The sequence below is a fragment of the Eleginops maclovinus genome, chromosome 3 (genome assembly GCF_036324505.1).
Source record: "Eleginops maclovinus isolate JMC-PN-2008 ecotype Puerto Natales chromosome 3, JC_Emac_rtc_rv5, whole genome shotgun sequence".
Classification (NCBI taxonomy): domain Eukaryota; kingdom Metazoa; phylum Chordata; class Actinopteri; order Perciformes; family Eleginopidae; genus Eleginops; species Eleginops maclovinus.
This window is the reverse complement of record NC_086351.1, coordinates 9,416,115-9,440,778: the sequence shown is the minus strand read 5'-3', so window position 1 is coordinate 9,440,778 and position 24,664 is coordinate 9,416,115. Positions and strand designations below refer to the sequence as shown.

At 39.9% G+C, this 24,664-nt stretch overlaps 1 protein-coding gene across 1 annotated transcript in view; it reads left to right on the top strand.

Moving 5' to 3' along the window:
- agmo (alkylglycerol monooxygenase) overlaps positions 1 to 24,664 on the top strand; it is a 38,242-nt gene that overhangs the window by 12,167 nt on the left and 1,411 nt on the right. Inside the window, exons 4-12 of the mRNA XM_063878683.1 lie at positions 3,224 to 3,327; positions 4,084 to 4,179; positions 6,275 to 6,341; positions 6,431 to 6,496; positions 7,565 to 7,644; positions 8,009 to 8,143; positions 9,927 to 10,043; positions 13,003 to 13,085; positions 13,329 to 13,434. Coding sequence (XP_063734753.1) covers positions 3,224 to 3,327; positions 4,084 to 4,179; positions 6,275 to 6,341; positions 6,431 to 6,496; positions 7,565 to 7,644; positions 8,009 to 8,143; positions 9,927 to 10,043; positions 13,003 to 13,085; positions 13,329 to 13,434 — 854 coding nt within the window. The remainder of the gene's footprint in view (positions 1 to 3,223; positions 3,328 to 4,083; positions 4,180 to 6,274; positions 6,342 to 6,430; positions 6,497 to 7,564; positions 7,645 to 8,008; positions 8,144 to 9,926; positions 10,044 to 13,002; positions 13,086 to 13,328; positions 13,435 to 24,664) is intronic.

Here is a 24,664-nt window from a genome sequence, read left to right as displayed (position 1 = left end):
TATTTTTCTTTTTGACTAGTCATACTTTCTTTTTGTGGCCGCATTATCAAGATACCGATTGATCATTATCTGCATTTACTGCAGGCCTCAACTGGAGCCGAATTCATGGAACTCAATAGGACTTTGCATTCTGGCGTTTATACGACTCGGTTATGTAAGCATCGCTCCTGACAGGGTTGATTTGGACATAAACACACTCTGTTAGAGTCTAACTCAGCCACGTAACATGACTGATGATGACTTATAGGCCTTGATTATGTGTCATGATATAATTCAACAGTATTGACCAGGTCATTATGATCTGAAATCGTAGAATTACATCACCCGACTGCAAGACCTCGTCTCACAGCATGGTGATTCCTGGTTTTGAAAACCGGAATAGCAAGGCTTATTTTAGTTGCTGCGATGGGCTGATATTGAAGGATGCCATCTGAATAAAGGTACGTTATTACGACCTTATTCACACGGTCAGTTGTAAGGTACTTGTCAGGGGAACATGGATGTTTTAAGGATTTTAATAATCAAACAATGCTGTGATTTTAACTCTGAGAAGAGTATCATACAAAGTGTCAAAACTGTCTATTAGCGCGTCTCATGCTTGTTATTCCTGAGGAAGTGTGAGTTAAGGCACGCTGGAGTCCACAAAGAAGTGCCGTCCTCTGCGGTTCTTTGCTGGGAACGCAGCTCTGTGGCATTGGTTCTCACCATTAACGGGACTTCCCTTCTGAATAGGCCCTGCCAAACTATGCAGTGTCCCGCGGAGTCCTAGATGAGGACATGGGCTTGCAGTGAAGCCTAGCGGTTCTTACTTCCTATCAATGACAAGAAGCATCAATCTTAACTGCCCTTAGTCATAGGCCCTGCCAAGCATGATTCCAGTGTGAAGAAAAAAAAGAAAACACTCAGGCTGCTGGAATCGAACAAAGACTGGATTATCCTCTCAATATGTCTTTTAGCAGGACAGTTCATCTCTGAATCCCCCATGGTTCAGAGCGGAAGAAGCGTCATAGGTGTATTGCTTGACTGCTGTGGATGCCGTCAGATTTATTTTTGTGTTTCCTCTCTCATCTCACACCCTTGCCTTGTCTGCAAACTGTAGATCAATTGCGTTGAGAGGGCAAATACAGTTAGAAATAAAGTCCAGCCCTTCTCCTTACATTTTAACCTAATCCAAACAAAATCCAATTTAACACTGGATGTGACGCTTCCAAAAACATTCCCTGTGACATTTATTCTCTCACACCTTCTGAAACCCAGCAATAACCCTGTTAAATAAGCAAGGTGTGGAGTATTGCTCGGGAGTGATAGTTTTCTCTGGGAACTCCTCTGGGTTTCCCCAAACGCTTGAGGAAGTCCACCTTGGTTGTAGTGATTGGGAAAGTGTCCGGAAAGATTCTGGTGCTACTCTGCTCACACTGCACACCTTCAGTACCTTCAGTACTTTGTTTGTTCAGGTGCAGCAGACCATCCGCCAGTTTCAGTTTTTTAGACTGAGTTGTTACTATTCACAAGTTTATTAAAAAAGCGAGAGAAGAAGAGATTTACAAGCTTTAACACTTTTAAAATGTTAAAACCTCTTTTTTCACATTCTCATAGGTTAAAGGACTAGTAGACATTTTAAGGAATATGTTTTTTATGTTATCAGCCGTGGAGTTAGATACAAGATGATCATTTAGTGGATCATTTGTGGCTTAGGTTGGCACAAAGAAATCAGGCTGTGTCACCTATGAAGCTCACTAAATGATTGCACTTGTTTCTGTTAAAAAATAAATACCGGTGGTTATTTGATACGGTACTGAACATCCTCTTCGGCTGGCGAAGACATATTCTTCCTCATAACCCCTTGTAAAACAACATATTGCTATTTTACTATATTGCAATCTTCTCATCTTTACTGTAAACCAGAAGTGAATAAGCACATTTCTCAAGATGTCGGTGTGATGAAATTCTTGGAGCACAGAACTGGAAACACGTGGGAGACATTCACTGAGATACTGTAGTGACACCATGTCCTCCGCTCAAACCAAAGAAGTTCTCTTCCTTGTTCCCGACACTTAACCACTCCTAATCCTTTATCAACATTATATTACAAGACGCTGCAGGTTTTGTCCCTGGCAGGGTCAAACTGTCCTGTTGTTGTCTAAAAGAAAATATTTTTTAATGGTCCTACTGTATGTGAGACACATCTGTGGTTGAGGCCCAAGCACAGAGAAAGGGTCTGCCTTATCATAGAAACAGCTCTCCCAAGTCTGATTGCCTGCCTAAGACAGAAGACTGAATGGAAAGGTAAAAGCTCTTAGATGATTCAAAATAAAACTAAGGGACCTATGAATAATTCCCTATCAGTTGGTATGTGTCACTTGGGATGATAAACTATTTAGATAAATTAAAAAATGTGCATAGTCGTCAAACTAAAAATACTGTTATGTGTGTATTTGGGGTCACACATTGATGCACACCATGCGTAATACTAGAAGTTTAATTGCTTGATAATTGATCCCTTAATCACACATCAAGGCTGCCTCATAAAACTTAAACCTCGTTTATAACTTGGGCTGCTTTTATTATAACAAATACATCTCTATACATAGTCTATATGGAGCTCTGTGGTTCTGCGATATTTGAAAGTTACTGTTCCCTCTTGTATTGCTGCAGAGGCCAAAGTGGAGTGGAGGTGCCAAAAAGCACAGACTAGACGGGGTGGTCCGGAAACAGCCCAAAATCCAGTGAAACTTAACAAGCATGTTCCCGTTGGATGTTAAAATGAAGTGTAACACAGATATTAATGTAGCAAGTATCACAACACAGCAGAGGAATGTAAACTGGAGGACTGGGACATCAAGCTGGATGCTAACCAGCTGCTGCCGAATAACCCCACCGTCATAATAACCTGAACGCCTCCTCCTCCAAAGGCCAGTGTCACTCAAGCCTCAGGTTTTCATCACGGCTGGCCTGAAGAAGGACCCAAACTACTCCTTCTGGGGTTGAACGTGTTTAGTTTCTCATCTGGGGAGGTTGGCTTTTGAGAAAAATTACTTGTGGTGATGTAAAGGCAGATGAAAGTGTGTGAGGGTTCAAGGCCCGCATATAAATCTCGTGAAAGATTATATGTTAGCCCTGTAACATATTAATGAGCAGGTAAGGAGTGATAACCTCTGAGATTTGGACTCTTGGACTTCTGTTTCATGTTGGATCTATGTGTTTGTGTGTTGTTTTTATACAGAGGTGTCCATTATTTGGGCAGCCCACCAGGTTCACCACAGTTCCGAGTACTACAACCTAACCACCGCCCTCAGACAGTCCCTCACCCAGCAGTTTACGTCATGGGTAAGATATCATTCATACTCTCAAAGGATAGGTTGGATGAATATCTAAATGTCAATATATAAATGTAAGTGTCTGCTAAGAAATATGTTATCCCTCTTCCCTCATACTGAATTCAAATTACACAGTGTTAGTCCAATATTAAATGGGACAAGAATGTATCAGAGTAGACGACAACTAGGGTGACAAATTCTATGATACAATATGTGATAATGACTATAAAGATTTGATGTGCCAATCTCAATGAGGTCATGCACGTCGTTTAGCAAGACAAGCCATGATCAGAAACCAATGTGTAGTCTATCAACCAGAGCCGTGGCAAAAATGTATGACTACATTCATCTGACACATTAACCAATATGTTGTTGTCTCAACCATTAAAGCTCTATTGTTGACGAATCTTTGGTAAGAGATCGACTTTTTACATTGTTTGTTTTGGTCTTGTGTTTAATAGGATTTGTTGACAAAAACAAAAATGCAAACTATTGCCAGAATTATCTGTAAATCTGTAGAAGTTATATCAAGTGCTCTTGTAATATCAAAGTTAGACTACTAGTTAAGAGATTTTAACTAATAATTCCCCGTGTCAGATTTTATACCAGCATGCACACATCTGGACCATGATGTAAGATAGGTTAGTGATAGTGTTACTTAAAGTAAAAGTCAAATCCCTGGATGTGGTCCTACATTAAACTCTATGTTAGTAAAATAGGACTTTGACAGATGTATACGTATTATCTTTTCTCCTTCTCGCCTCAGATTTTCTACCTGCCCATGGCTCTGATTGCACCTCCCGCACTGTTTGCCGCTCACATACAGTTTAACCTTCTCTACCAGTTCTGGATCCACACTGAGGTAAATGTTTAATCACAGGTCATATGTTCTGTTATTAGTTGGCTGTTTTTGTGGGTTAAACAGTGACATGATCTGGATCTTTAAAAAAAAGGGAAACGGGGGAGTATAATGGGGAGTGTGCATCGATAATAACGTTTTACTGGTTAACAGATTTGGCCATTGTACAGATGCAGTTAAACAGCAACTACTGTCAGTCATTACCACACATGTTCTGTTTTATGTCTCTGAGTTAAACACTGACTTTTTACCTTTACCATGTGTAGTGCTGGAAAAAGATTGGGATGCTCTTTGTGATATTGCCTGTGTGTACTGTGAGCGAATGAAGTGATTAATTGATTTGTTTGAATTGATCTTGTGCTTTCAATTGAATACATTGTTAATTGTAACTTGAATAGAATAATGGATAAAGAAAATAGTTCTCAAATAGAAATATGTAACATGCAGCACATGTAGCTCTGCATGCATTTCTTCCCTTCCATTCATGGTTGGTGTGCAAAGTTAAAAGGGTAATCTGACTGAACAAAAGTCTGTAAAGTTATCTTTCTCCCTGTGCCAATACTAATATGTCTGCTGAGTCGAGCCTTTGTAGACCCTGTGTTGCAGTGGAACCTGTATTCAATAAAAAATAATGAGATTTTATGAAATATTCCAAACAGAAGCATGACCGCTCTCTGCCTTTAAAGTCACTGGGAGTATCACTGTTACAAGCCCCACAATCTTGAGAGGGAATTAATGGATTTGGAACGCCTTCCATCTTTTAGTGCACTATTAGTGAAAACAGTCGTAATAGTCACAAATTTCTGAAGGGATGTAATTTATGCCTCCTTTTATGGGGCTTTTTTTTTTATGTCATGTAATTTATTGGCACGCTATACGCTGCACCGCTCCAGCCTCAGAGCTGGAGTGAAGTGGTGGAGACCCTTTTCATTCAAGATAAAACTCTCACGCTCGGCTGCCAGACGCAGCCATTACATGGAAATAATGAATCACTGAGAAATTCTGTCCAGCCGTGCACGTTTCTGCCGACTGAGGGGTCTGCAGTATTGATGCCAAACATCAAAAATATCTGAGAGTTTCATCCAGAATAGAAACACAAAGTTTTTGAAATATGCTCTGTGTGACCTCTGTAATCTTTAATGACTCACTGGGGCATCTGTTTGATATCTAAGAAAATAACGTGATTTATGTTAGATAGTTTTTATGCAAAAAATGTTCCCTTGATGCATTCAACTGCATCATCCTTTAAAATCCTTTAACATTTAACAAACGAGATTCGTTTTACAACCTGCCATGTTTTTCCCTTCTCGTACCAGCAGACACATACTGTTCTCCTTTAAACAACTGAACTTATTTGAGCTGATTTTGATTCAGAAAACAAAACACATGATGATTATTTGTGAGTGTTTGGTACTGATACTAACTTCTTTTTCACCTTAAAAAAGAAACAAAAGTGAAATAACACAAACAACAAACAAGTCTACCAAAAAGCATCATTCACAAAGTTATCCATACCAATCTGTTTGTTTTCTGTTGGTCAGAATTACAGTATAACAAAGAGTTGGCAAAATCTTTGATATAGAAAGAGAAAGGGAGGAAATGAATAGTCGGTTGTCCGGCGAGACATCCCGTATAGATGGATTGGCACACGTCATTCCCTACCCTAATATTTGAATACATTTTCATTTATGGCGTCGCAAAACTAATCTCCATGTTAACAAAAAAATATCCAAATACACAGAAAAAATAAATGTTGCCTTTAATTAAATGTATTATGATAACGAATTTCACATAACTTTATTAGGTTTGTTGAAAGCAATAATCTTAGGTTTAACTTATTCTTTTGTATTGAATAATATTGTTTTCAACTAACCTGATACATTTATGTGAAGTTTGTTGACCTAATGCATTTAATTAAAGTCAATGTTTATTTTCTTTCAGTGTAGGCATGTTGCCATGGAATTAAGTAACACATTTACAGTACGCTCACCAGTGGAGGAACCTGATTAACTGAAGATTAGGTCGTGATGACATTTACAGACCACATTATTTGTATGGATGTATTACTAATGTTTTGTGTTTCATTATTCTATTTTAGTTGATCAAAGACCTTGGACCTCTGGAGTGGGTTTTCAACACACCAACACATCACAAAGTTCATCACGGTGAGATTATATAATTGTTATCATGACATTTGGACCGATTTGGTTAGTTTTATGTTTGTTGTTCATCACACACAATATTATTCCAACAGGGAGGAACACCTACTGCCTTGACAAGAATTACGGAGGAATTCTCATCATATGGGACCGATTATTTGGTAAGCAAAAATAATCAGGAATTTGATTTGAGTTAGTGCTGCTAGCTAGAGCTAGAGATCAGTGCGGGTATTAGCATTTGAAAATGTTGTCCATATGAAAGCAGATCAGTAAGGGATCAGTACCAAAAGTGGCTGAATGCTTTTGCTAAACAGTGATATTCATAATGTAGGATTAGGTTTAATACTAAAGACAAACAATACTGCCTCCATTTCTTAGCTTTGCACAAAAACAGACCGTATAGTAAATTAGTGTTTACTACTAATTTATAGCTTTACTGTCAGAAAATATTGTTTGACTGAAGCACCATATTAATGTATATTTATATGCATTTCTTGTAAATAATACTTACATTTTAACTTTCCGTTCAGTTTTGCAAAAAACGTTTGGTTTATAAAAGGGTCATGTGAAGATATGAGCGGCCTGAGGTGTCACAGGGCATTCAAATGTGACTGTTACGCGTCTCTCTTTGAACATAATATAATAATCTCCTCCTGCCAACCATGGAAGGGTTGAAAGATATGAGATAAGTGAGCTGTTTTCAGTGTTCGTATCAGTACTGGTGTCCGTGACGCTTTGCCTCTCGTTATTCTATAAAACGTTGTGGTACGATCCACTATAGCATCAGAATGAAGGGAAACAGTGACTCTTTAAGATTGCCTGCAGCCTTTATACCCGACTCAGCAAATCTTCCACTAAACGTCAGCGAGAGGTAACTGATTACATTTTGAGGTTTATGTTACCCAGAATTCCCTTCGGCTGTTTTCTATGTGGCTCCACAAGGATTTATTAAGTGTTTAAACCCAGAAGCTGTGATGCCAACTGTATTAATGTTGTTCTTTTGCAGGGTTTTATACTTTACTCCTTCAAGTATTCTCTATCGAGTATTCATATCCACAAGTTGGGAAAATGTCTTGATCCAGACATTCCCCTGAAGAATTGGTTGAGACCAAAACAGAGCTTTTATGAGAATACTCTTGCAAAATCAATGCTTGAAAACTTGCTGGTTAAAGTTATTTTTTCATATTATTTCTTTTTTTAAATATTCAAATCGTACATGTCCTTGTCAGGTACCTTTGCTGCAGAGAAAGAAAAAGTGGTGTTCGGCTTGGTTTCTCCTATCAACACCTTTGAAATCCTCTATGTTCAGGTTGGTTCCATCCGCCATCAATGGTGCGCCCAGCATTTCACCTCCATCCATCTGAGTGCAAACACCTTTTAGTAAATGAGGCATAGGCTCATGTTTCCCTTTGCTGGCTGAGTGGCTATTTTGTAATCATAACATTACTCGCCTCTAAACAAACTGCCCAGCTGAGGTTAAGGAGGCTAATAAAGTGAAATGCCAGGAGGTGGATGTTGTGATTATTTTTGCTGCCCTTACTGTGAGCGATGACCTGCCCAACGAAAGCAGAAACGTTTGTACTCGTGATTAGCCATAGCAGCTATGGCTTCATTAACACCCATCAATTGAATGTTGTGTCTGATATTTGACCTTTGAATTTCTTGTCTTTTAGTTACACTACTATTTGTATTTGTTGAGAAGATCTACCGCTTTCAAGACGATCAGCGACAAATTATTGACATTCATCAATGGCCCGAGTTGGAAACCTGGTAAACCTCGGCTTGGTGACTATATCGACAATCCCAAGGTAATAAACACTAACATCCCTGTTTTTATATCCTGCAGGAGTCAGAATAACACACTAGTCTTCATTACCCATCACTTTGACACACGCAACACACAGGCCTAAATGACTCAGAGCATTCCCTATTGAAGGATTCACATATTCTACAAGTTTTACAAGGAACTGCCACATCAAATAAAAGCTGCAAAGCCTTTGTAGAGGGAACACAATAAGTTCATTTTCACCGTCTTTAAACGCAGTCTGCGGGATTAAAACCGCGTGTGTGTGTGTGTGTGTGTGTGTGTGTGTGTGTGTGTGTGTGTGTGTGTGTGTGTGTGTGTGTGTGTGTGTGTGTGTGTGTGTGTGTGTGTGTGTGTGTGTGTGTGTGTGTGTGTGTGTGTGTGTGTGTGTGTGTGTGTGTGTGTGTGTGTGTGTGTGTGTGCGTAGAAAGAAATACAGGCTCCAGTCGAATGCCCCGGCGGTTAGCTTTGAAATAACGCTGATGGTGTCACATATTTAGTTCCCTCATGCTTCACACTAAAAAAAAAACCCTCCCCCTTTGCCTTAACAATTAAATTGCCCCCTTAAACCCAGCGGGGTGATTCTAAACATGGACAGAGCTGGAATTGAACCGAAATATCTTGAAAGGCCTGGTGTAGACGGCTGCTAGTTGATATCTGCCGCTGAGGGAAAGAAAGGAAAAAGAGGGGGAGTAAGGGAGGAGAGAAGGTTGAACGTGTTTCAGCTCTTTGAGAATAAGCAGAGCAGCGTGCTGAAATACCTACAGGGCTGGGGATGGGATGCGGGGGAACCCACATGTGGTGGTTTGGTTCCTCGGGAAACTGGGAAACCCCCTAAATAAGAGACAGGAATCATTGGCTAGGTTTTTTACTTCATTCCCAAAAAGGATGCAGTTTCAACACAAGGCCCTCAGGCATAATTACATTTTGTCAGAAGCAGACTAAAACAGGTCAATGACTCAGGGAATTCTTAGGAAAGGAATCATATAATACTCTGTGTTTGGGGAAAACCGCTGCACCCAATAAAAGCTAAAGGACTTTCTGCACGGAACAAATCAAACTAATTGTCAACTATTTTTAATATTTAGCCTGAAAGAGACTGAAGCAACAAAATATATGTTTTTTGTGATGACAATAAACACATTGGAAGTAAAAAGTTAATGTGAAGAGAGAAAGATTATCACAGAAGTTTAAAAATTACTTTTATAACTTAAATAAGGAAATGTTCCTTTTTAAAGGCTTCAAACATTCTCAATGACTCACTTTTCCTTTCTATTGTTTTTAAATTTCCATTCATTTTTTTTCTAACTCCTGCTCTGATGCTTTTTTATTTTGCTTCCCCTTCATTAAAACAATGTGCTGTAAGCTATTTGGTTTTGGTAATAGTGTATAAGGGAAAACCTGAACGACAATCGCTCAATTCAGTGTGAATACTAGTTAGCCTGCGACTGGAGCAATCGAAATAGAAAACTAAAGGAGAAATGGATGAGCGGTTGAAGGTGCCACTTGCATCAATACATAACCTCTGGGATAAAAGAGCCTTCACAAACATGTTTTCTTGCCGGTTGTTAATAAATTGTCATGTTATAAGTGTGTCACAGAACTGAACGGTACAACCATATAAATCTTATGAACATGTTTCTATAAACATGAGGTAAACTTGAGTGAATTATCGTTATATTAGTGGTGGCAAACTGTCTAGTGTGAGAATCAGTCCAGAATATTACTCTTGTACCAAAAAAAATGAGGGATCGGGAAATTAAACATGTTTTATTTTCCATGTGCAGGTGACCGGACAGGAAGTGCCTCATGATCCCAGCTGGTCGTTGCCTTTACAAATGTATGTGGTCATACATTTCCTGCTGGCGCTGGGGACCTACCATGATGTGTTTGAAAACAAGATGGTACGCATCTGTCCTACACGTCAAACTGTAAATGTCAAAAGCACTTTCTGGTCACACACTGACTACTGTTATGTTTAGGTTACAGTTATCCCTCATATAAAATAGGACAAGGTGGTCCAGTGCTCCTAATTTAAGACTGAGCGCTGCGTGTTTGTTTGCCAACATTATTTCACCCAATTATGCAGTTTGTTGTGGCTGGTCCATGGTCGAGTAGAGTCCTCTACTTAGCCAGCAGGAAAAGACTAGCTCTGTCTAACATCATGACAGAATGACTGATCGGCATTCCCCTTTAGAACAACCTTTGTCTATTATTTTCCACTCGACAGGCCAAAAGACCCCTTTTCTCCCCTGTCAGAAAAAAGAGAAACAGGTCTCCTCAGCAGTTATCTTTGGAAGCCTTTTTTCCCCAAGCATAGTTTTGGTTAGCCAAAAAGTGCTGTCACGCCCAGCCCCTTCAAATTCCCAAATAAAATGGCCTGTCTTTTTCTGATCACTACCTCCGTGGTGCTCCTTCAGTTGTGGTACACTCACACACACACTCGCACAAACACACATGCACACCTCTTTTCCAGGGTTCCCCTCCCACTCAGCGAATGAAACACCAGCTGGTGGTCTAGCAGTGAACACAAACGCCTTAATTGTCGAGTCAACCATTTCCCAACCCAAATAGCCTTCAGGATGCAGCAATCAGGACTTGGAAGGAAAATAACAAAGTGAGCGCTCTGGCCCAACAATAAATCATGTCACTCTTATGTATTTATACCCACATGTTCGCTAGGCGCTTATTTAGCTTGACAATTGATGAAACACTGCCGGACAATTTATGGGCTTTGCATTAATCTGAAGCATGAAAACATAAAGTAAGGCTACTCTTCAATTACATCAGCAGCAGGCCAACGTCCACATTTTATTACAGGGTGCTAAACAGTTTCTATTACAGGCAGGGAGAGGAACAGACCGTGTCATAAAGTCTTATCTCAGAACAACTCAACAACATTAGTGTGTTATGATAAAGTTTGGACTTCAGACTCAATTGGGTGTAATTTGGGTGTAATTACATCTAATTTATCCTAGAAGCTCATACTAATTTGTATCAGCTGTCAACCCTCAGCATTTACAAAGGTGCAAAGTATCTTAGTACATTTACCTTTTTTGTACTTTTTGTACTTCACTTTACGTCAGAAGTAAATATTGAACTTTGTACAACGCTATCTTTATGCATATTCAGATTTATACTCACACAAATATTATGTATTATTGTTATAGGTAAGATAAAAACTGATGCTGAAACATGAATGCATGACTAATTCTAAAAATGAGCACTCTTGATTAAAGTATTAAGTATATCTTGATGCCAATACTTGTGGACTTAAAAAAGATCTTAGTACTTTGTTCACTGAGCAGTTAAATCTCTCAGAGTGAAAATGAAATAACTTATCTTAAATCAGAGAAATAAGAACAATTCCACATAGTGTAAAGTTTTCAATAACGGTTTGAATTCAATATTTAAAAAGGTATGAAGAGTATAGGATGTAAATTATCTTGGTAATATTTAGCTACTGCTGAATTTCCTCAATGGTTACTCTGTCCAGCAAAACCTCATGAACTCCCCCATAATAACGGCTGCAATAAAAGCCTGAATAATGACTTAATCTGCCTCGTCTCGGGGGACAACAGAATAACACAATCAATACGCTGCCACCAGATGTTAACTTTCATTTCTATCCTGTTCTGTTATTGCTGCAGTTTGACACTTGTTCAACGTGCAATTTAACATGAAGAGAGAAGCACAAAGCATTTCTTCATCCATGTTCTTTTTGAAAGGGTTTTATAAGAGTAACTCCACCTGACGACTCTGAGGGATTTAGGGGGGATTTTCTCTCGAGCATGGCGTGTTGACCGCATGTGTTGACAGATAGTCAAACAAACACAGAAGATCATGTGACAAGAGTGTCTCTGCAGCTGAGCCCCCTGGGTTATTGAACACAGATACGTTCACATAACCTTTGATACCAAAATAATGCAGTGCTCATTACACCTCTCTCTAAAAATAACTACATCTGTAGCCTTTGAACTCTTATGCAATAATCAACTTTAATACACTTTGACAGTCTGGTTCCTTCAGTCTGATGGATGGAACGAGGCCAGAATTCCCCCCCTGTTTGATTCACAGAAAACATAATTATATCATCCCTTTATGTTCCCGTGAGAGGGTCCAGACAATAAAATAGTGTAGGGGCTTATGGATTACGACTCTTGGATAAGACATACAGTTTTATTGCATCCTGTTGATGGGTTAATTTTATGTTTACTTTATATGGCCTTCTGGGTCGGAACAGTATGGGAGCAGTCAGTAAGATTTGGCTGTTAGACTCTGTATTGAGTGTCGGAGAAATATAAACCTAAGATGACAGCCCGTGGCATCCTCAGGAGACACCGGGCTTCCAGCTGCGGCCCTCAGCCAAAGCCTTAGGTTAGAGAACACGAATTAAGCCGTACATCACGTTCTGTACCGCTCTGTTTTTTTGTACTCGTCCTAAATAGCCCTGAAAAGGTCAGTGAGAGTCTGCATGGGATTTTGGTTGTTTTGGCTCAGCTTAGGGGCTATCAAGATTCAAACTGCAGTCTCTTCCACTGTGGTCAAGTCCCCCGTCAAGACCCATCGTGGATCATTAGAGCGTCTATTTGAACTAGGCATGTCAGTGTAAAGTAAGAGGCCGATTACATTTGCTGCAGGATACTGAATGTGCCAGTATACTTATTCTGAAAGTTAGAGATGTTTTAGTTGGCATTGCCAAGTAAACAGTGGAACAGACGTGTGGTTTGTTACTGCTCTCCCACTAAGGTCTCCTGTAATCGTTACTTAACCATTCGTGATATTAGTTTAAGGTTTCAATTCTAATGTGTTTTTTCCCAACCACAAATTTCTCATGGCATGCGAACATATGTTGTTTCCTAGATGCTGTCACAGTTAACCATTCTGGGGATGACTTGCTACGTTCTGCTAACCCTCACTTCCATGGGCTTCCTTATCGATAAGAGGTACAGTACCAACATTTATTCATGTGTTAATTCTTCAACCGTAAATTGGATATTTATTTACCCCCCCCCATTAGGGTTCAAACCTATTTGGACTCAATCACCTCTGGAAATTGAATGGCCTCCCATTCAAAAGTGTGATTATCTCTTTTAGACCACTGCAGAAATGTGTCCTGGAGATGTAGTCGAGGAGGTCAATAAAGGTCAAGGTTTCAAGCTGAAAGTGTTGTTGGTTGACATTTGCAGGCCAAGAGCGGCTGTTTTGGAGATGCTACGCTGCGTGGTCATGGTGACTATGCTGAGGTACGGCTACATGAAGCCCCTGCTGCCTGCACTGATTGTAACAACAGAGGTAAGAGGACTTGTAGTGTGTTATATTTCATCTTAAAGTAACAGTGTCATAACGGTCTATACTTCCTCCACTGACAAATAAACCCTAATAGCTTGCACTTAGAAACCTTTTGCATTTTGTGTAACTTATTTCAGGACCTGGAAACCTTTGAATGTCTATTCAAAACTATTTAATACAACCGTTTACTCTAATGTGTGATATAGTATTGGGGTATTCATTTGGCTCGATGCTAGGTCTAGCCCGGTCCCTCCCACCTTCTGTTAATATATTGTTGAGCGTGAAACATGTTTTGTCCAAATAACTGTTTAAATGAACGAATAAGCAAACACTTGATCATCCTGCTTGTAGGTCTTGAGTGAACATCAATGAATTTGATGTTGGGTGAACCACTTAATTGTGGCTTCTTCGAGTTTGTATATCTGAACTAAACACCCAAACAAGAAAACATGTTGTCGTTGCTCTTACAGAACTCAAGCATGTCCGATGTTTACCCCTCCTCTCGCTCCTACTACCTGTCTCTTTATACACGGTCTCTCCCCCTGTCCCCTGCCGTGTGGCTCATTCCATGTCTTGCTAACTGTAAACATTTAATTAGATCATTTCTGGAAACACAAGGAAATATGAAGAACTATGAATATAAACTATGTATATGGTACTAATGAGTTAACTCAGTGATGAAAAATGTGGTTATTAAGGCGTTTTGTAGTCTTTTTGTGTATGTTGTGTGGTCTGTTTTGTGTGTGTGTAGCATCTGATTCTGTGTGTTGTGTGGTCTGTTTTGTGTGTGTGTGTGTGTGTGTGTGAAATGTGTTTGAGCTGGGTGCTAAGTCCAGCCCAGCAGCCCTGTGATCTATGATTCCAGATGCGTCGCCCAATTGACCATAAAATTGGCGTGCCTCTCTGGCTCTGGCAGCCCAACTGTAGATGGCAGCTGACCTCTCATTACTTGCCCTCACTCCCTCCCACCGACTACCTCTTTTTTTGCCCTGCCCGCCTTCGCTGCTTGCCGTCTTAGCCAGTGTGAATGAGAGCAACACTTCTGGAACCAATTAGTGCCGTCTGCCGCTAACCAGAGCTGCCTGATGAGATTTGCACGTGAGCGCTGAATCGCAGCTTTTATTGTCCTCTGACTCCACATCTGTGCTGCTCAGGTGTTCAAGAGACAACTCGAGGCTTTCCCACCTTTTCTTTTTCTCATCGCAAAATGGAATAAAACTGAATGAATAGTAATTTCTTGAAGTCATGTCTTAAGTGCATGTCCAATCAGCTTCAGAGAATAAAACGTCTTGATTTATGATGCACGTGCTGCACGGCTGTGTCACTTTGACAACGCTGTAAGTTTTAAGAGCCGTTTCCTTAAGCAAATCATTAGGCCTCATTTCAAGTCGCAGTACATCAGCTTGAGCTAAATAAATGTCCTGCTTGCAGGTGGGGCTCATTGAAAATCCACACAATTTACTTCAATTGGTTCCTGACATATTTGTGCCATTTGCTCAGAACTACAGCAAAGGGAAAAAACGTGAAACCACCCCCAAACTTTAAGGTACTTTAATGATATATGGGTTTGACGTGTGAGGTGAACGGCCAGCGCTTTGTTGCTGTGGGGGGGGGGGTGTTTTGAAGTCGGGCCAATCAATTTACAGTCACTCGAAATGGAGGAGGGTAAATTCACATTTAATTGTATTCAGGCTCATGCGACTACAGTTCAGAAAAGGGGGGGACTGCAAAAAAAACTAGGTCGGTTTGTGGTCCATCAAACCCAGTGGTGTGATATACTGCACCCTTAAAGCTCACAGTGGTATTTATAGTGGCTCTGGAGATTTCCCTTGTAAAGCTGCAGGCTTGACCTGTAAACCAGGGCTGCCTCTCACTCCCAGCCGCCCACTCGCCCGCCCCAAGCCCCCGTCTGTGTGGCGCACATGAAGAATTGGTTTAGATGGGCAAGATGTGTGTGTGTGTGTGTGTGTGTGTGTGTGTGTGTGTGTGTGTGTGTGTGTGTGTGAATGAGCTGGGGGTGGGTTGTATGAGGTTAAAGCTGTCTGTGCAAGTGCTGTTGTTTGTGTTTGTGTATGAGCATCTGTACATGTGTATCAAGGTTCTGTAGTTGTCTCAACCCTAAACCAATCTCAGTGTGTGTCATCATGGATGCACACAAAAACTAGCCAACTGATTATGACTTTTTCATGAATGCACTGAGACCAACAGAGGTTTAGAAAATCTGGCAATAGTACTGTACATTAGCGCGTTTTCCTATTTTAACATACATGCATAAGATTAACAGACATTTTTGTGACTAAAATGTAACCAACTGAGTGGAACATTTTATGGAAATAAACATGTCGGTACTCCCTTATGCACAAATTATGTAATGGGGACATTTTCTAAATATGTTTTTGTACTGGCAAATAAATTCCAAAATCCAGTTTAAATATGCAAATGTTTGCTTGGCTTATTCATCAGATTTCCCAAAAATAAAAGGACCTTAGCAAGGTAGAAAATGCATTTTACAATTATCACTGCAATTAGCAACTTTACAGACCTCACGCACAGTTCAACTTCTTCTGACATCTGCAACCAGGACTGGGGGTAATATCTGCTAATGCTTGACATTTGTACCTTAATATTTAAATGATCAGGATTTTCACTATTCCATCAAAAAACCCACCTATATTTTCACCTCTGTGCATGTGGGGTTCACAGCAATTAACTAAATAAGCACTCTTCTTACAATTTGTCAACAGTAATCTCACGATATAAACGTTGTTTTTATTGCAGGGTTGTTGTACTTGATAGCATTATAATGTCTGTGGGAAGTCCCGCTGACTCTGTGTGTTTTAGATACAAACGTATTTCTGTGTGTTGAGTATCAGGGGTGTTGGTTTGGACTGTAATGATGTAACACATGGTTGTGTTGCTGTGTGGGCCCCTGGTTTGCCTGAAAGCACAGGGCAACATGCTGAACTGAAACGCTGTATATCACAGACTAATTAAGCAGCTCTTTTCTCAAAACGGCAACTGCTGGTGAAGCCTCAGTAATTTAAGAGGAGAGCTCATAAAAATACACCTGTCTTTGGTTGAGAGTGGGAGAGCGTCTTAGGTCTTCCTGTTGGCAGGGTAGAAAAGTTTTTAGATTTAACTTTTTGGTTTTAAATCCACTGAAAGAAAAGTTTACTTGCCATCCATTTGTATTTCTTTCTTCTGTCAGTTTTCCTTTTATGTAGTTATGAAAGAAGCAAAAGTAACCCCCAAAAATACTAAAGCCTCAGAATATTGTCTACTTCTCTATTATTTAAAAAATATGTCTGGGTTGTGTCCATGTAATTAATGGGTTCAAGACATGATACATTGGCAAATGCAAGTTTGACATTTGAGAAGCAGATATAAATCTATGTAATCCAGTCTAATCTAAAATATAAAAATCATCTCAATTGTTTTCACACCCCATTAGATTTTTTCCATCTTTCCCTCTCTGTGCAAATAGGGTTTTCCAATCTGAAAAGATCCCTTTTCTGTCAGACGTTCAAGGGAAAGATAAATGATCCACGGACAGAGGAAGAGGTCAGAACAATATTATGAAGGTCATGTCAAACAGAAAGGCACAATGTGATGTTATCTTCATCACATCAGCTGATTTGTCTGAAAAGTGAAAAACCCAACCCTTTTCCCCCGCTATCGCAGCCATGAGATAAGACAGCAAAAGGTGAGAGGTCAGCGTTATCTGAGAGTGTACTTTCCACTCGCCAAATCTCAGGTGCAAGAGGTCAGTGGCCTTTTTTTGAAGCAGGAATGTGTGGTAGCAAGAAGCAGCGCTGAGGTTAACAGGATTGTTTGGAGCAATGGAAACTCTGTGAGTATGACATCATCTGAGAGCTTGCAGGAATGGAAAGGAAAGGAAATCTCCTCCCAGGGAGAAAATGGAGGGATTTGAAAGAGAAACGCTGGGTAGAACTGTTCCGTTGGAGTAAACAGCGGGGTGGTCGACAGTACACAGTGTGAAATATTATCACTCAATGTGCAGGGGATCGGGCCCGTCAAAGAGTAACCGCTTGGTTTATGTTGTCAAACCACTTGCCAGGTAAAGCTATGGAAATCTTACAGCAATTGGCCCTTTGGGGTTTCTGTAGCAGTGTTTGGTTTGGCTTTTGTGGACTAAGACTCTGGGGCCAACGTTGACTTTCTTTTGAATTTGTCTTCCTATTTGTGCTTTAATTCATGGGTGAAACACAACAGTCATCCAGTTTATGATAGAGCCTCAGAGCCAACGTTTGAACCTGATTGAACCCGACGGTAGTATTTTTTTCTCACAGTATTAATCCTCCCTTTTCTGAAAGGCAAATAAAGCAGATTTCACAGAACTGTAACGCCAATTTCCAAAATTCAAAACATAACAAATGATAAAAGGCTTTCCTAAAGTTCAAATATAAATAAGTCAATGATTTTTACTGAAAACTCTTTCAGAGTGAATGAAGGCTAAGCTTATTAATTTAGCAATCTTTATTGCAGTGCAAGCTTTCATCACTCTTGCCTCAGTTTATTAATCTCTCTCCCCCCGCCACGCTCATTGGCTTACTGGCTAACAATCACACATCTGATGTTGTAGTAAAATGAAATTCCTTATGGTGCTTTTTTCCCAATAGTTTGCCCTACAGTATCTCGGCTGAAGTGAGCTGGAAAATGTCTCCAGCTGCCAGGAGTTGTGAGCAGTAGGGGGTTTGAACAGACTTCAAATCTAAGGTTGCAAAACTAGGAATGGCCACTATAACACACAGACCTCAACAAATAAGTATTTTCTACATTGACAATGAATCAATTGACAGGGTCTAATGAGAAGGTCCAAAATAATATTTTCCCCTGGTACAATACCTATTCTCAGGGTGCTAGGATTATTATTGTTCAAGCCCCAAAGCGTGCTGATCTTCCACCTCCTCTCAACATGCCACTGTGTCCTTAAGCATCACACTAACCCTGGTTGCTTCTGATTGGTCCGGGCAAGCGGTTACCCTTTAAAACTGAATCGGTCACATCACCCAACCCTTAAGCCGTCAGTATCTGTTATTTTGGGGTTTTTTCGGGCCTATTAGAGACCTTCAGCTATCAGACTGCAAACACAGTGTCAAAGACAAGAAGAATATGCGGCATGTAGAAAACAGCACACTCTGTTCAGCTACTCTGTTCAACAGTGACCTTTTAGTGTGATTGCTGTATACAGCTCCCACAGTCCCACTACAGAAAGAAAAGGCCCGTTCATAGACAAGTTTGTACAGAATAACAGTTGCAGACAAAAGCACAGTCAAAGGAGAGGTTTCGAAGGAAAGCACGAGGCCGAGCTTTAGGCTCTGTACTTGACTGCCCAAGACCTTGACTTTCTAAAGGTTTTGAGTTTAGGTGCACTGCTATCTGAAAGCTCAGTGATTTGTCGTAGGAATCTCTATATATGTAATATTCCATCTCGCTCTCTGAGACCTTCAACTGCATCCTTTGGCACAGAAATCATTTAGTTTGTGATGTAAAAAGATGGGCTCTTGAGGTTAAGGCTACACTTTGATCTTGTTGGTCAGATATACATATAACTGACAACTCACAACCTCATTATGACTCTCCAGCCTTTTCTTTGAGGTCCTGACCTTCCTTTTGGAACAGACATCCTTTTATTCTCTTATGTAATAATGCTTCTTTTTTCTCTTCTCAAAGCCCCTTTGCTGCCTTCTGAGCCTTTCACTATTCAACTATTCTATTTGTGGGTTGTAGCATTATCAGTGGAGATAAAAGTTGTTCTTTATCTGAAGTCAAATAAATATACATATGGACGCCAGATCTGTATTGATTAAGCTTGCTGTGTGCTTATAGCTATGGCAAATATTTGACATTGTTTCACTTTGTTTCGCTGATTTCAACCATACCATCTGTTTTGCATTATTTGTTGGATATTGCCTCTTTAATTGCCTACTAACTCTAAAACAGGTATGCAAATCAGAGACTGGTATAACATTAAAGAATACAATTGGTTAAATGGAAAGAGTCGGGTAAAAAAAATGTACTTCTGTCTGAGACTCATTCATTTGTACCCACACATCTTCTCTTAGCACATTGCAAATACAAACAGAGACTTGATTTTGCCAGTAAATCAACCTTCTGTCCAATCCACCATATTGTGTGTTTTATCTTTTATCTTTGCTTCCTTGACACTTACTCTGCCTTTCACGTTTCTGCTATTGCACTCTTCACCATTGGGTCCACCACTGTGGCCACCCAGGGAACTGTGCTTGGTGATGAACTCAGGGCTTCTATTATTGAGGCTGAAGTGGTTCCATGCTGCTGGGGTCTGAAGTGAAGTAAAAGGATACTCTAGGGGATTCATCTTTAGTTTTTAATGAGACATTAGGGCCTGGATGAGTCTTTCTTGATGTTGATTGTGACCTTCTAGCAGGCACATGGTAGACAAGAAGACAAATACCATATGTGAAAAGGAAAACCTCTAAACAACTGTATCATTCTATAATGGCGTATCATCAGACCACTTTATGTTTTGCTACACATCCACCGTGCAACTGCTGTCTAACATATGTTTTCTGTGTGCGTGTGTGTGTGTGTGTGTGTGTGTGTGTGTGTGTGTGTGTGTGTGTGTGTGTGTGTGTGTGTGTGTGTGTGTGGGTGTGGGTGGGTGGGTGGGTGTGTGTGTGGGGGCGATATTTCTCATGGCTCTGCTACAGGGCAGGCACTTCTCTAAATCTCTGGTGGGACATTAACCTGCTCAGCATATCCTTCCTGAGTCTGCTGTAACAACCCGAGCACATAGACTGAATATCTGCTCATAATGAGCAGGAAGTGTGTGTGTGTGTGTGTGTGTGTGTGTGTGTGTGTGTGTGTGTGTGTGTGTGTGTGTGTGTGTGTGTGTGTGTGTGTGTGTGTGTGTGTGTGTGTGTGTGTGTGTGTGTGTGTGTGTGTGTGTGTGTGTGTGTGTGTGTACCGTGCACATGCAAATGAATGCAGTGCTTAATTTTACTATTTATAAAATAGTAAAACATTGTCTGTTTTAAATATCTAAATGTTTTGAAAGGATAAAAGTGTGAACGGCAACATCTTCTTGAAGAGATAAACAATTATACAAGAAGTGGAGCAATTTACTGTTTAATACTTCAGCCAATGCACAGATTTGTTGGCAGTGCTGTTTCGGTATCGTTTGCTTCACATTATAACAATTATTTGCTATTGTATATTTTCACTAATGTAATCAGGATGCAGCGAGATCCACCCACTCCGGCTCTGCAGCCAGGTCAAAGCAAAAGTTATTTTCCGACACAGTTCAGTCCAGGTCTGGTGGACTGTAGGCAGCCATATGGAGAGGAGGCTCTGAAAACATCCCATTACAGGTCATATATCACACGTCTGACAGCAGTCATTCTGCCTTGTTTTCATTTCAATCACGAGTGCAGCTGCGTTTCAGAACAGCGAGGCTCTGCCATGTTAACCCGCTGAAGGCTGGAAGATGGAATTCACCAGGGGCACCAGAATGCACTCCAGGGTGTTTAATGTATCTGCTGCCTATTGCTATATATCCATCACAGCACACAAAATGACTCATTTCACTGTTGAGTTGAGCAGCTCTGTTCGGAAGTTCAATGCTGATATTTTTATGTTGTAACTGCAGATGGCCGTTGTTTCATTTTTTTATATTTAATCAATTCTAATTACGAAGGGTTTTTCCTGAATTGTTGCCTTTCAGGCGAAAATATTTACAACAATGATGACACATATCTGGGGGACTAAAACTCCCAAGATGGGAAATAATATGTCTTAAGGTAAAGAAGCTATTATCTTATCTTAATTAGTTGTTTCTAGAACAGCTAGTTCAACAATATTACATTTGGGATTTAAGACATTTGCATTACAATACACCAGGCTTATATGCAAGTTGAATTACACATTTAAATGTTTGTTTTAAAGGTGGAAAAACTGCTTTGTTAATCCTAGATCTAGGGCTTGGCAATATGCCATAACATTTTTTTATTGCATTTTCTCAAGTTTTAGGAGTATTTACTATTCATTAGGTTATTTTATTCAAGAAACATCAAACTCTAGATGTTGTTTAAAGTCAGAAAGTTGACCAACAATAATAAAAGTCCTGAACTACCTCATTAAACATATTTATAATTACACAGCTACATCGTCACACATAAAAAACAAATCTGATGCAGTTATGGATTGTCAGCACCACATGCTTTAACTGAGTAGAGCACATCATCATCAACTTTTTGGATTTTTGAAATCTTCAGCTAGCTAGCGAGCTAACATTAGCTACCTGAATACGTATAGCAGATGCTGATACAGGCTTCCACATCAAATACAAAGCAAAGGGTCTCTGCCTGTAGATGCATGCAAGCCAGAGCCAGCAAGCCACCTGGAGTCACAAGAGTCCTTTAAACTGTGTGCAGAGATCATAGAAACATAGAGAGAGAGTAAAGCAGGCATTGAACTGCCATAATAATCTGACTATTTCAAAAGAACATAGCGCTTGTAATGTGCATACACCATAGGAGTAAAATGGGTTAGTCTGCTACAACTTTCACAGTTTTTTCAATAGCAGCAGTACACATGAAAAGAGCTGCCAGTCTGACCATCCTGCTGTGTTGATAAATAGGAATATCCCCTTTTACTGCCTTTCTATTTTTATTAGTGCAGCTATTCACACCACAGTTCACAGGACTGTTGTGAGTACTCTCACACAGGAAAGCTTGTTTTAACAGTTTTATTTCATTTTGGTTTGCTCAAATTTGAAAAGGTACGCCTTCGAGGATACTTGCTACCACTTACCATAAGAATACGTAACAGTCAGAATGACGTGCATTTCCGATTGTTTTGCATCGACGTCCTTGTCAGACTACAAGTGCTATCAAAAATCGAACTGAACTTTTAGCTTAATATTAATCTAACATCCTGCCATGTCGAAGTTATTTGCAAGAACGTTTGGCCAGTAAAAGACAAGAGCTATCTCCCCCTAAGTAAATAAACCTCAACAATGACTCGAAAAAAATCTACTATTTCCATATGTCCGTGCCTTCGTTGTATTACTTCCCTTAACAAAGTACCTTCTGCCCAAAACAAAGTGAGTGTGAGACGATTTGCTGAGATCTCTACTTTGGGAGCCGCTGCTGTCTGGCTGTAGTGCTTATTTGTAGACGATCAAACCTGCTTCCTTCCACTATGTAATCTGTCCCACATGGATTTCCTCCATAGTCCATTAAAATGTAGCATAGAGGAGCTAGAGAAGAGATGGGAACAGAGAAAAATAGGTGCCCTTCCTTTGCCTCAACATGCGGTTAGACTGAAATGTGATTTGCGAGGTTCAGGAAAACCTCTCGATCCCAATCCATCTCCAAGATGGATGCAAATCAACCCCGTTTCTTTGTATTGTTCCATTTGTTTCTCCTTTAATGAACTTAGACTTTTAATGACATTTAAATGATTCTAGGTGGATTTACCAGGAGCAGCAGGTTGTGGGTTACAACTTTATCCTGTAGAATCCAAATGGTAGCATGATGTTTACATTTGATATGAGTCATGGTTCCCTTGTTAGAAACTACTTTATCCACAACTCCTGGTAGGCCCATGGGTAAACCAGTATTCAGTTCCTTTAGTTTTACTTTGGGTAAATGCCAGACTGCAAAATTATTCCATTTCAAAATTATGATTATTTAAAAGTACATATTAATTGCAAAATGTTCTTAAAGCTTTAAAGCTGAGGTATTAACTTAACTAAATATATGTTGCTTATTCTATAAAAATGCTACATATTTCATGAGCTCATCATATTTTAGCATTAAAAAGTAAAATATCTTCTAACTCCTTTATATACTGTGGGGAAGTTACATTTTTGAAAATACTTTGTATAAATATATACATCCCACCTAAGATCAGACTATAGTTTTATAATATTGTGATTGATCTCATATCTGTCAGTTAAACAATACAGGTATATGAATGATATGAGAACACACACATTTGCTGTGCTTTATGGTGGATTAAAAAACCCCCTTAAAAAGTTGTTTAGTTTCCCTTTTTTTCTATCGTTAATCTTTTATTGTCCCTCAGTGGGGAGGCAGGTAGTGAAAGGTTAAACAGCAGAGAGTGGTCTGTGTTATATTCTCTTTCTCCGAGTCTTTCTCAGAGGAAAACAGCTGCAGTGTCCAGGAGGAAATGTTGCTTTTTCCCATCAGGCTTTTTTGCCTGTGATGGACAGCGGTCTGGTTTTGGCTCGGCCTGTGATCTAGGATGCAGTTTATGGGCCAGAGCACAGCAAGGGTTGGAGGCGAGGGCGTATTCTGGCTGGACCCCCCCACTCCCGTTTGGAAAATGAATTCCCCCTTGACGGAGACCTTTTCGACCCCATCGTGAGAGCATCAGGGGAGAGGACCTGCTCCTTAACCTCTGAGCCCGCTTTCTAAATAATCCTGAGACCGCAGAACCTCACTGTTATCTTTCAATTAGGGATTCACTTTCAGTGTCTGTGTTGACTGTTCGTAAACGATCCCTATCACACTTTCTTATTATTTTATGAAATCCACCTTGTTTTTACTCAGTGTCAAATTTTGCAGCATGCAAATCAGAATCAGAATAATATTTCTTTAGTGATCCAACATAGTGCTTTCAGTGTACTGTTGAGGTACACAAATTGCTGTACAATATGAACATGAATGAGGTCAGATCTGCAAAATGTAACCATTTTGGAAAAATCGATATAAATAGGTGGTTCAAAAGTATGCAAGGGAAAAAAGGTCAGGTTTATGTTTCAAAAGTTACTGTTCTGTTGCAATAATAAGGGATTCTTCTCTATCGAGAGTGAGTCACACAGATATCAATTAATTTATTATTCAGACGATTAATAAACAACTTTGATAGTTAATTGATTTTTTGTTTCCAAAGCAAAGATGCTGTTTATAGTTTCTGTATATGTGATGAAATTCTTTGAGAAAAGAACCAGAACACAAGATGCACACAGACATATAGACATATTCTGGGAGACCGTAGTGACACAGCCTTTGCCCAAAAGTTATCTTCTCCTGTCCCTTACACATACCCACTCCTAAACCATAATCAACATTATTCTACAAGACGCTGTCTTTATGGCTCCAGTGTTTCCGAGCTCTGTGAGATCGTTCAGGGCCTTCTCAATGGTTTGAATCATGTCCATGACTTTCCTTGGCTGGTTTGCTCTTAAAGCAGGACATTTCTC